General features: G+C 41.7%; 1 protein-coding gene across 5 annotated transcripts in view; it reads left to right on the forward strand.

Annotated features, from left to right (window-relative positions):
- The window catches only part of EML6 (EMAP like 6), a 262,319-nt gene that overhangs the window by 142,115 nt on the left and 107,274 nt on the right, over positions 1–12,930 (forward strand). For all 5 annotated transcript variants that reach the window (XM_073628575.1, XM_073628576.1, XM_073628577.1 and 2 more), the window contains exons 15-16: positions 510–615; positions 12,736–12,829. In XM_073628575.1, the coding sequence (XP_073484676.1) occupies positions 510–615; positions 12,736–12,829 (200 nt within the window). The remainder of the gene's footprint in view (positions 1–509; positions 616–12,735; positions 12,830–12,930) is intronic.

A 12,930-nucleotide genomic window follows, 5' to 3' on the forward strand; every position in this document is an offset into this window, starting at 1 on the left:
ATTCTGATGTAAGTGGGGAAACCAGTCCTACCTTAGCGTTCTACCTTAAAAAAAAAAAAAATAATAATACATTGCTGTGTGCCGCTAAAGTGTTCAGGTTTGACCTGAAGAAAAGGTGGCAACCCTACCGTACTGCGCCAAGTCTGAGTATTTATACTCCCTCCCATTCACCATCTGGGCACCTATCCCCAGGGATTGGCTGGGGCTGCATAAATATGCAGCTGCTGATTTGACACTTCCAGCCCACTATCTTCCAGAACCTTTCCAGACAGACAGGGGGAAGCAATCAACCCTGCAGCCAGTGAAACACAGAACCGACAAAAATAATCACATGCAGCTCGAATGATTACAGTGAGTCAGTAAATGAATTTACCTAACCCAGCACCTATCTTGGAGGGTGCCAGAAATGCATTTAGAATATTTCTAGAGGCTAACAAATGGTTGCAATATATGGAAAGATGTGTAAAGAAAGTGGCATGTACTGACAGATGGCTATAATGTGTTATTAGATTGGAAGAGATGCAGCAATACACGTGTGGGATACTCAGACACTGAAATGCCTGTCACTTCTCAAAGGCCAACATCAGAGAGGGGTCTGCGCTCTGGACTTTTCAGGTAATACTTATACATCCTATTGTCTGTATTTGTATTATGTTCACTTTTTGCTCAGTCATCGTACGGACAGTATCATAGTGTTTAGGAAGGCTACTTTCTCTAACGAAGAATATGATGCAAACAAAGCCATGTCATCAGGTACAATCTAGGAAACAATAGTTTAAAGATGTCAGTATTCAGTGGTCCAGATTGCACTGTGATCAGATGCAGATTTGCAGAGCTCTGAAATAAATTAAAAGTTCCTAACTTCTCGCCATTCACTTTAAACTAGATGTCAGGGTAAAATACAAAAAGACATATCCTGTACATGTCTTCAGTAAATGTAGATTTCCTAGTGTCATATCTCTTTAACCAAGTGACCTCCTTCACGATCAGCCCATTTTTTTGCTTTTTGCCAGTATGTTACTTTAACTGACAATTGCGCGGTCAAAAAAAAAAACAATATTTTTTACTTTCTGCTATAAAACATACCCAATAAAAAAAATGTAAAAAAATCAAATCCCTGCATACGTTTTGGCCAAAATGTATTCTGTTACATGTCTTTGGTAAAAAAAAAAAAAAAAATCCCAAAAAGTGTATATTGATTGGTTTGTGGGAATGTTATAGCTTCTACAAACTATGGCATTTTTTTTTTTATACTAGTAATGGCAGTGATCAGCCACTTTTAGCGGGACAGCTGGCACTCTGACACTAACTGACACTTTGTGGGAACCAACTAATTGCCATTGACCTCACCAATGACATACAGTGATCAGTGCTAAAAATATGCACTGTCACTGTACTGTGTGCTGCTTTTACTGGGAATCTAGTTGTTTTCATTCCCTGTTTAGCAGCGAGGAGATGCCCTATCACTGAACACAGCTCTGTGTTGTTCACACTCATAGACTCAGAGTCCATCACTGTGTACCAAATGTCAATCACTGGCCGGGTAACAGTGATCGGCATGTGCCGTGTTGAACCACAGCACACCCGGGTGCTCTCGCGCCACCCTACCCGGAAATGCAGGATCACGTGTATAAATGTGATTCTGCACAGCTGGCCCGCACTGTCTCAGTATCTGTACAGTGCACGGTATTTATGTGGACTGAGTGCTGTCAGCCCTGCCTGTTTTATTTTGCTAAACTGCTCAACCTCCCCCAGTCTTAGATGCCTACTATGTAAAGGTTAATTATTCTGTAAGCCAGGATAAGAACTTGGGGGGGGGGGGGGGGTTCTTTGAGATAGCAAAGAAAGTGTGCCAAGGACACAGGACAGCTCTGAAATTCTGACCAGATCGGTCGTTTTTTTGCACTAAATTATATATTAAACAGAACAAAAAGGGAACAAATAGGAGAAGTTAATTGTTGGGGTTTACATACACTGTAAAGTGTATCTAAAGCCAAAATGTTTTTTTTTTTTTTTTTGGATGAATTAGGGAGGGGTTAGGACCTATGTCAGGTTTTTATTGCTGTCCATGTCCCTGTTGGGGAGATTCACCCCCTCTGTTTATCCTGCTCACCATTATTATGGGGGCAGAAGGTTATTTTACAGTTGCCACGGGATCAAAAGGGGAGGGTAAACCTTCAAAATGAACACTTCAGCTTCGGAAGATTTTACCCCCTTCATGATTACATGTAAGCAAAACTGTCATGAATGGTTTCCATTCATGACAGCTTGCTTGTTTACTGTTGTGATGCTGTGATTGGCACACAGCTATCACATGGTACCTGGCACCCTGTACCATGTGATTAGCTGTAGCCAATCACAGCATCACAATAGTAAGCAAGCTGTCATGAATGAAAGCCTTTTATGACCGGTAAAACTATTGCTTATAACAGTGATCATCACTGTTATAAGCAATAACCATGTACAAGAAATAAAAAAATTCCCTGATCAGGGTTCAGGGTCAGGGGTCATGCAGCCTCATAGGACAGTCAGAGGAATAATAAAAACTCCTCCCACAAGCTTTAACCAGACACTGATAGAAGGCATTATACTGCTGATGAGAAAAGGTATTTAGCCGTTTATATTTACTAAAATAATTGCATTCCCATGTTCTGTGTACTGTGGGAGACCAGATATAGTGAATGCAGGGTCCTGGGTTTAGTAACACTTTAATGCAGCTTTTTAATCATTAATATATCGTTGAATAATGTGAGTATATACATTTTGACCTGGCATTAGTCTCTTGCAGTCCCTGTAAATCAGGAGTGTGAAAGGACAAGAAGTATGCTGATAGGAGGAGAGGGCAGAGTGACAGACTGATGAGCAGCTTTTGCTTTTACAGTTATAGGTTTGGGGGTAATACAGGACAATCTGGGTTCAGAGGATTCAATGAGGCTATCCATCAGAATGAGGGCATCTAGTGATAGAAAAGAAGTACAGCGAGGGAGAGCTCTCCATTGAAAGAGAATACTGCAATAAAAGCTGCTTGTATATTATATCTTTAAAGGGGCCATTCATTTTTATCTTATTTTTATCTGACGTTTTGCTTTGATGATAAAGAAAGTTATTTTTAAAGAAAGTTATGGTAAAAGTGAAATAAATTAAAAGAGAAGAAATTATATAAATTAATATAGCAGAATGATTAAAATAGTGGGAGAGGAACATTTTTGACGTGACCAGCAAAACTTCTGAACCCCTGAAGAGTAAACTCTGAATATAGTCAAAGCATGGGGGGCCAGAATTGATCAAAAACTTTTGAGGAATATTTACTAGTTGTTTATTAGTCACAATTCAGCTTATTGTAGATTTTACATTTTCAAATGTAACTTTTAGTCATTTCCGCAAGCATGTGGCAGCTATTTTAGCAGCCAAGAACATAAAGGAGATTACCTTTCGGGAGGATTTGGGGATATGTGAGATTGGCTTGCTCAGAAGAGCTTCAGCTGGAGATTTATACAGATTAATTTGTGTAAAGGCGTTAACAAGGAAATTAAATCTGTTCCAAAATGTCTTCACCTTTTAGCATGGCTGCCGTATATATAAAATATAGTTCCTCATATAGTCCCTCCTGTCTACATTGCATAAAGCATTTGATGAAATTTGCATATATATTTTCCTAACTATTTTTGTTTATGCTTAATGTTCTAATTTGATTTACCTAATTTAATTGAATTACTTCTAGATTGTAAGCTCTAACGAGCAGGACCCTCTGATCCCTCCTGTATGGATTTGTATTGTAAGTGTACTGTCTGCCCTCATGTTGTAAAGCGCTGGGCAAACTGTTGGCACTATATAAATCCTGTATAATAATAATAATAATAATTACTTAATTACAAAAAAAAATGTTAATCAGGTTATGTAGCACCCTGGAGTTTAAGCAAGGTTGCTTCTCACAAATTTACTTGCCATGAATAGTTATCCTGGTTGATTGTTAGAGATCTATTAATTTCTCCCTAAGTTTGGCCTTGTTGCACTTTTCTCTTCCACTATTAGGTGGCTGGGTACTTGGTGGTACTAGATACGAGAATGGCAACGCAAGGTCAGGTTATGGGTATATGGGGTATCTCAGCCAATGGGCAGGGGTTTTCTTGAATCCCTTGGCCTGCTGGGAGCGCCTATATATTCAGGTGAGGTCAGGTGATCTGTGTTCGGTGCCACCTGGACGGCTGTCTGGGTGGAAGTGTGTTGTACTGTCCGGGATGCTAGGCCGGAGATGGGGCCTATCCCGAGTACATCTGGCTGCTAGGCTGTCTGAGGGCCTATCCAGAAGCAAGAGAGCAGCGCAGATTTGGGATTGCAGCTTGCAGTCCAACCAAAAGTGACGGTTCTGCTGGCCGGAGAACCTGTCTGGGTCGGAGGTAGTGGGGAAGCTGTCTCCAGTAAGGGACTATCCGCCTAATTACCAGAGACCACAGTGAGTAACTTAAGCAAGTACCGGAACAGCATTCTCACCAACCGGGGATGATAAAGAATCTGGAAACTTCAGTGGGTATCAAGCCAGGGACCCAGCCAGCGGAGGTGATCCTTGCAGAGCAGCCTTGTGTGTCAAGCCAGGAACTGAGCAGCCCAGCGGGGTAAAGCTTGAGAGGTATCTATAGTGCCAAGCTAGGGACCCAGCAGAGAAGCGGGGATGGCGCTTGAGGAAGATACCACTGTGAAGATTGGATGAGCTCAAGGGATTCAGTGGCAGTGAATCATCTAGTTTAGTGAGAGACCGGGAGTTCAGTGTACTGAAGAACTACAAGGAGTGATTATAGTGAAAGTGAAGGAACTGTTAAAGACTGTTGCCATAGGAGACAGCATTCCTGCACATGCATATGTGGCGTCTTGCTGGATGCCTTTCCCTGCATGGCTGTCCTATTAAGGTCTCGGAGTCTGCCAATTAATCTTGCAACTAACTAAGGGTGTCCTGGCCCTAACCCTCTCTCCCCCAAAAAGTTTGTTAAGAGAAATAAACTTTCTTTTACATTCAAGAAGTGTCTGGCGCCCAATAACTTTAACTGCTCTACACCCACCATGCCTCACAACCCACTACATACAGAAAGATGTCAGCTATCCCTGGTCCTGGAGGTTCTCATTAGATCAAAGGAGGCCTGGGACCTTGCTACAGTTAATATGAAGCATTTTATATGAACAGTTTCTTTTAAAGCAGGTGGTAAAATACAAGGTCTGCCTATATTGTCCGACCCTCTCCTTCTAAAATGTGCTTGTGCTTTGCAGGCTTCAATGCAAAAGGTGGTATATGTCTTTAAGCATTTGCAGCAAGCAAATATGGAGATGCAAGCTAGAGAACCAGTTTGTTTTATTTGTCTTCACCCTTAAGCTGGTCAAAGATGGATCAAATTTTGGCTGGTTGAGATGTGGAGAACTTTGAGGAGGAACAGTGGGTAGAGGCCCTGCAGGCAGTGCAGCTTTGCTTTTTTTAACGTTACCCAGCATCTTTCACAGTTCTATATTCTCCTCCAGATTCACCTTACACCTGCAAGGTAATTCAAAATGGTGGTGAGAGAGGACCCAATTTGTACCAGATTCTCTAGGGACTATGGGGACCTAATTCACTTTCTATGGCGATGCCCCAAACTACACCTTTACTGGAAGGGAGTCCTTAAAGAGGATCTCTGCCCAAAAGGGGATGCTCCACTTGTTTGCTTCAACCCCCTCTCCACATTTGTCACCTTTTGGGGGGGGGAGAGGGGAGCGGGTACCTGTTTTTGACAGGTACCTGTCCCCACTTCCGGGGGACCTCGTAGTGGCGAGGTCCCCCGGAAGTTTGGCCCTCTCCTCCTTCCCCCGCTGTGAGCCCATTCACAAAGTGCAGCATACTTCGCGCATGTGCAGTAGGGAACTGGCTGTGAAACCGAGAGGCTTCACTGCCGGTTTCCCTTACAAAGAATGGCGGCGGCAGTACCCGAGAGCCGATTGAAAAATCAGTAGGGGTGGTGACATTGCAGGATCCCTGGACAGGTAAGTGTCCTAATATTAAAAGTCAGCAGCTACAGTATTAGTAGCTACAGTATTAGTAGCTGCTAATTTATAATTTTTTGGTGGGGAGGGGGCTGGAGCTCTGCTTTAATACCCTTAACAGGGTATTTGTGATGATGTGAAATTGTTGGAAGATGGAGCTTCTTTCTCGTTATATATGTTGTATTTACTCTGGAACAGATAGATGTATTTCATGTTTTTTCTCAATAAACAAAAAAAAAAAAAATGTTGCCTGGTTCAGCAGGGACTGGCCAAATTTCGATCAATCTATGGCCGTTCCTGCTTGAGAAAAGTTGATGTAATGATTGGGAAGGGAATTGTAGGAAAATTTTCATTCAATCAGCACCCACAACCAATCAGCTGCAGCTCTGATCAGCATGTTCTCAGAGGAGTCTCCACTCTCAGAATACAATGGCACAGTGGCAAGAATTCCTCTATTCGCCTCAACTGTGTAGATGCAGGGATCCGTGCATTTTTTTCCATCACCCCTCTGGCTGATGGAAAAAAAAAATCTGTTTATGGCCAGCTTTAGTCCTAGGGAGCAGTCAATCACTAATTAGTCTATTTACTGTACAGACACTTTTAGGTGGCCCTTGCTGTGAAGTGCTTTAAAATGAAGCTTAACCCAAACAAAACAAGTGTTAATGTTTATAGACACTGATTTTTTTTCAGCTGGAACTTGGCAGAACTCAGTTCTGCGACCTCCAAGTCAGGCCCTGCTCACCGCTATTGTAAACACAGAAGTCCAGCTTCTGTGTTTACAAGTGACAGCTTTTCTCCCAGCAGCTCCCACAGATTTGATCTCCTGAGCAGCTCCCGCAGGATGGGGACATGGGAGATGCAGGTGCCCACTGCCCGTGGTACTGTGTGGTCATGGGTGGAGGGGGGCGTTATGTGGTCTGTGATCTCCACTTTCTCCTTGTGTATACAGTATATACACCCATGAACTCTGCACTATGTACGTAGCGCACCCCTGAACACTGCACTCTGTGTGTAGCGCATCCCTGAACTCTGTACCCTGTATGTAGTACACCCCTGAACTCAGCACTTTGTACATAGGTAGCGCAACCTTGAACACTGCACTCTGTGTGTAGTGCACTCCTGAACACTGCACTCTGTGTGTAGCGCACCCCTGAACACTGCACTCTGTGTGTAGCGCACCCCTGAACACTGCACTCTGTGTGTAGCACACCCCTGAACACTGCATTCTGTGTGTAGCACACTCCTGAACACTGCACTCTGTGTGTAGCGCACCCCTGAACACTGCACTCTGTGTGTAGCGCACCCCTGAACACTGCACTCTGTGTGTAGCGCACCCCTGAACACTGCACTCTGTGTGTAGCGCACCCCTGAACACTGCACTCTGTGTGTAGCGCACCCCTGAACACTGCACTCTGTGTGTAGCGCACCCCTGAACACTGCACTCTGTGTGTAGCGCACCTCTGAACACTGCACTCTGTGTGTAGCGCACCTCTGAACACTGCACTCTGTGTGTAGCGCACCCCTAAACACTGCATTCTGTGTGTAGCGCACCCCTGAACTCTGTCCTCTGTGTGTAGCGCACCCCTGAGCTCAGCTGCACTCTGTGCGTAATGCACTCTTGGTATTTAAGTATTTAATACCCCTTTAAGAACTTTTTAGTGGAATTTGGCCACACTCAACATTTGATGCTGTTTGGCGAGGGGGGGGGCAGGGGGCATGGTGGTATTCCTGAACATGTTCCTTAGGAAAAAAAAGCCATGTTTGTAGATACTGTACATATAGCTATGAATTATACTCCTCTGTACCCATGGTCTAAAGTCGCTGTAACCACAGAGATTGAACCTTTAGAGAAACACAAAGTACTATAATTAAGTGAACTGTGCAGTCTCACACTTTGTCGCTATATGACGGCTTGCAGCTGCAAATAATGAGTCATTTTTTAACCTGTATTTAGAAAATAAACCCCGGCAATGCAGAAATATTCTTTTTTTAACTGCCGCTTTCTTTTTATTTAAAAGTTAAGTTAGTATTTTACAAAAAATAGCCTATGCAGTCAAGGGGCCTCAGTAGGTATTAAAAAACAGTGCAGCTTTGTAAAATATTTATTAATGTTATTTTAATACCTGTAGCCCGGCCAAAAAAACTCCCAGCAATCCCCATGTCCTGTCTTGTTATTAGGACATGAAAACAGTTGTTTTTCACTCCTGTAATGCGGGGAGGGAGTGTCCAATTGTTTTCCCTTCCAAGCAACATTGAAGGGGGGGAGGTTTCGGCCAGACTTCCAGGGGAACTCAAATGGTCTACAGGTATGACAATAAAATAAATGAGCATTTCAAAAATCTGCACAGTTTTTCATTATCTACTGGGGCCCTTTGACTGCATCGTTTTTTTTTTTTTCCTGGAAAAGGTATACTTGGCCTACTATAGAGAAAAATATTGTGTTCAGATAACTGTATGGGGTTCTTTACTCAGAATAATGCATTTGTTATGTATTGGGTTTTCTGTGGTGCCATTTATCCTGAATGACACCCCGACACCCCCAAAATGCATGTGCAATTAAACACAGAGAAGCACAATGCACTGTGTTCTGTGTATGGCGTCCTGCTGCAATAACATGTAGACAGTACCTATTTTTTGTTGCGTTGAGTTGTGTCAGAATTAATGGGCTGCATAATGCAGCGCTCCACAACATGTGTCAAGGCACAAACTTGCGCACGCTTCAGTGCACTGTGCTGCAGTGTAAATGGGCCCCTTACTGAAATAGCTTGAATGAGAATTATTAGGGCTACTGTATTAAGCAAGTAAGCCATCTGTAAGGAACAGAGTTTTTTTCACTACGTCTTTACCCCCAACCAGCTGTTCCTCCTATTGATTTTCGTTAATTTAAATCATTATTGATCGATCTGCTTCACTGTGGTAATGGTTGTGTTAGGTGGTGCGAGCATCGTATAGACCAAACACTAGAGTTGCACGATTCAAGCTAAAATGAGAATCATGATTTTTTTGCTTAGGAGATAGATCACGATTCTCTCATGATTCTTGCGGCATAACATCATCTTTCACATTAAAACAAAAAAAAATTGGGCTAACTTTACTGTTTTTTTTTTTTTTTTTTTTTATTAATTGAAGTGTATTCTTTCCCAAAAAATTGCATTTGAAAGACCGCTGGGCAAATACAGTGTGACATAAAATATTGCAGCAATTGCCATTTTATTCCCTAGGGTCTCTGCTAAAATATATATAATGTTTCGGGGTTCCAAGTAATTTTCTAGCAAAAAATATTGATTTTAACTTATGAAAGAAGTATCAGAAAAAGATTTAGACTTTAAGTGGTTAAACTTCCTGCATTTACACATTGTTGGAAAATTGGCAGACTGCCCATTATTTACACAGAAGTTCTATCCCTTTGATCTAAAAAGGAAGCTTAGTTACAATGTTTCAAGTTAAAGACTTGGCAGACTGCCCTTCTTTCGACAGCTGAGTGAGCAGAAAGTCTCTCCACTTGTTTAATTGAAAGAATCGGCAAACTCTCCAGGAGAGATCGTCAGGGGGGGTGAATCGAGATCACAATTTTTTAACGATTAATTGTGCAGCTCTACCAAACACCATGTTTTGTTTTTAAGATATTATGTCAATATTGTGAATTTTAAACAAAAATAAAAGTTTATTTTGCACTTTAATGCTATGGATGTGACTCTAAAGTCCATGTTTCCTTCTCTTGAATAAATTTAGCAACTCATAATCACCTATCATCAACAATGTTTCATCTCCTTGTTTTTAATAGTGAAGAAGTAAAATCTTATTGGTTGCTCTGGGAATCTAGAACAAAGTTGAGTTCTATAACCACATAAAACCAATGGAGCGCCTGTAGTGCAGTTATACAGGGGTTACTGAGATTTAAGGGCAGTATAATGCTGGCCATATGCGGCTTGAATTTTGATAGATTACAGCTGATTTTGCCAAATTCGAGCCATGGGTGGCCCTGTACGCACCACCTGGCACAACAAACGGCAATCTTAAAATTGAAGGAGCCCGGCAAATAATTCTTGGCTAAGCACTGACTGCAGCCCATCAGGTGACACCTTGTTTCTGGAAGTGCCTTTACGGCAGGATCACCAGAAATTATTTTAATGGAGGCTGCAGATATAAATATATTGAAATGCCTTTTGAAATTACATTAAATTGTTACAGATTATATAAAATTTTATTACCGTTTCCATATGAATTAAACCAGGAATTCTAAACCTTTTAAGCTTTGAGGAAACTTTGAATTAATATTTAGGTCTTGGGGAACTCCTGCTAAAACCAATTCATTGGGGGTCAGTGGGAAAAATGTCTATTACCTTGGTTGGCAGTGGTCAGAATGCCACCCTTACGGGATCCATAATGTTATCACTCTAATGCCCCGTACACACGGTCGGATTTTCCGATGGAAAATGTCAGATCGGAGCGTGTTGTCGGAAATTCCGACCGTGTGTGGGTTCCATCGGACATTTTCCATCGGATTTTCCGACACACAAAGTTGGAGAGCAGGAGATAAAATTTTCCGACAACAAAATCCGTTGTCGGAAATTCCGATCGTTTGTACACAAATCCGACGGACAAAGTGCCACGCATGGTCAGAATAAATAAAGAGATGAAAGCTATTGGCCACTGCCCCGTTTATAGTCCCGACGTACGTGTTTTACGTCACCGTGTTCAGAACGATCGGATTTTCCGACAACTTTGTGTGACCGTGTGTATGCAAGACAAGTTTGAGCCAACATCCGTCGGAAAAAATCCTAGGATTTTGTTGTCGGAATTTCCGAACAAATTCCGACCGTGTGTACGCCCTATTACTCTGCCAAATAGTGTTGGCCCCCGGTACTATGCAGGACCATCAAATGACAGGTCAGTCAACCACAGCTCAAGGAAACCCTAGAAATCTTTGGAGATACTCTAGGCTTCCATGGAAGCATGGTTGAGAATGGATGCCTTGAGGCCCCTTTCACACTTATACGACTTCAAAGTCGCGCGATTTTACCGCGATTTCATGGTCGCTATTTTGCCGCGATATTACCACGATTTTGCCGCGATTTGGGAGCAGTGCTACTTTGTACGACTTTGCCACAACTATGGCATTAACCATTCTCAGCTTGTGCTTACAAAGTAGTGCTGAAATCGTGTCTATATTATTCAGGAACGATTTGCATGCTACTTGAGGGTTTAACATTGAGGTCTATGGAGTACAAATCGTATGGAAGTTGGACCAAAGTAGTGCAGGGACTACTTTGAAGTCGGCACGACTTTAAGTCGTGCCAATATGAATGGTAGTCAATGAAAATCGTGGAGAATGACTTGCAGTACAAAATCGTGGGACAAGTCGTATTAGTGTGAAAGGGGCCTGAGACACAATGCCATCCATGAGTTCAACTGAAAAACAAAATATTTAGGCCCCTTTCACACTTATATGACTTCAAAGTCACGCGATTTTAACGCGATTTCATGGCCGCTATTTTACCACGATTTTACCGCGATTTGGGAGCAGTACTACTTTGTACGACTTTGCCACAACTTCAGCATTAACCATTCTCAGCTTGTGCTTACAAAGTCGTACTGAAATCGTGCCTATATTATTCAGGTACGATTTGCGTGCTACTTGAAGGTTTAACATTGAGGTCTATGGAGTACAACTCGCATGGAAGCTGGACCAAAGTAGTGCAGGGACTACTTTGAAGTCGGCATGACTTAAAGTCGTGCCAATATGAATGGTAGTCATTGAAAATCATGGAGAATGACTTGTCATACGATTTTGCAGTACAAAATCGTGGGACAAGTCGTATAAGTGTGAAAGGGGCCTAAAGAAGAATTCAGTGGACCTTCTAACTATCTCTTGTATCAGTTCACTGATGAATTCCACTTTTTCTCTGATGCCGGCCTTATACTGTAATTTCAATATAGCTGATCTTTATATCTAGTCGTGTTTCCTTTATTGACGTGTCTAAATGGAGAACTTATAATGTGTATGACCAGTAAAATATATACTTTACACCAGGGGTGCTGAACCTGTGGCCCAAGACAGCTATGAATGTGGCCCAACACAAAATCGAAAACTTAAAAATGTATATTTTTTGGGGGGAGTTTTTTTGTAAAAATACATTTATACTTAGCGAACACATATGGCCGAAGAAAAATGTCTCTTTACAAGACTTTCAAAAGTTTTATCTTACCAAAGAAAAATCCCCTGCTCTTCACAATCACACCTTATTCATGTCATCAGTTTTCGGCAGCACCTATATTTGTGAGCAACTATTTTCGAGGATGAAGCACTCAAAGGGGAAAATAAGAACCAAAATATCTGATGAGCACCTCGAGAATTCATTGAGAATTGTTACTACATTCATCAAACCAGATATTGATGCATTAGGGTACTAGTTTTATGTTGCCCTCTTTTACGTTTATAAAAAATATTTTTAAAAAAATGAAGTTATATTACTCATTTAGGTACATTATCTATATCAGTGATCTTTAACTTGTGATCTGCCTGACTTTTTCTGCTCATCAGCTATCCTTATTGTTAGTGTATTTCATGTGTGGGCCAAGACAATGCCTCTTCTTCAATGTGGCCCAGGAAGGTTAAAAGGTTGGGCACCCCTGCTGTACACTGTAGATTACATATATTCAAGGCTTTCTTTTTAGTGCCACCTGTCTGATTCTTTGAATTTAGTCTGATGATCTGTACATGTATTTCAGCCGATGGCAAATGTCTGGTGTCGATTGGCCTGGATGATAATCATACCATTGTATACTGGGACTGGAAGAAGGGAGAGAAAATTGCTACAACCCGGTATGCTGTGTGTTTTCTTTAGTACAGTAGATATATTACAAATGATAATTTTTATGCGTGACCAATGTTTTGTACTCTATACTATTTATACCAGTGGTGGT

This window comes from Aquarana catesbeiana, linkage group LG04, assembly GCF_042186555.1.
Source record: "Aquarana catesbeiana isolate 2022-GZ linkage group LG04, ASM4218655v1, whole genome shotgun sequence".
Taxonomy (NCBI): Eukaryota; Metazoa; Chordata; class Amphibia; order Anura; family Ranidae; genus Aquarana; species Aquarana catesbeiana.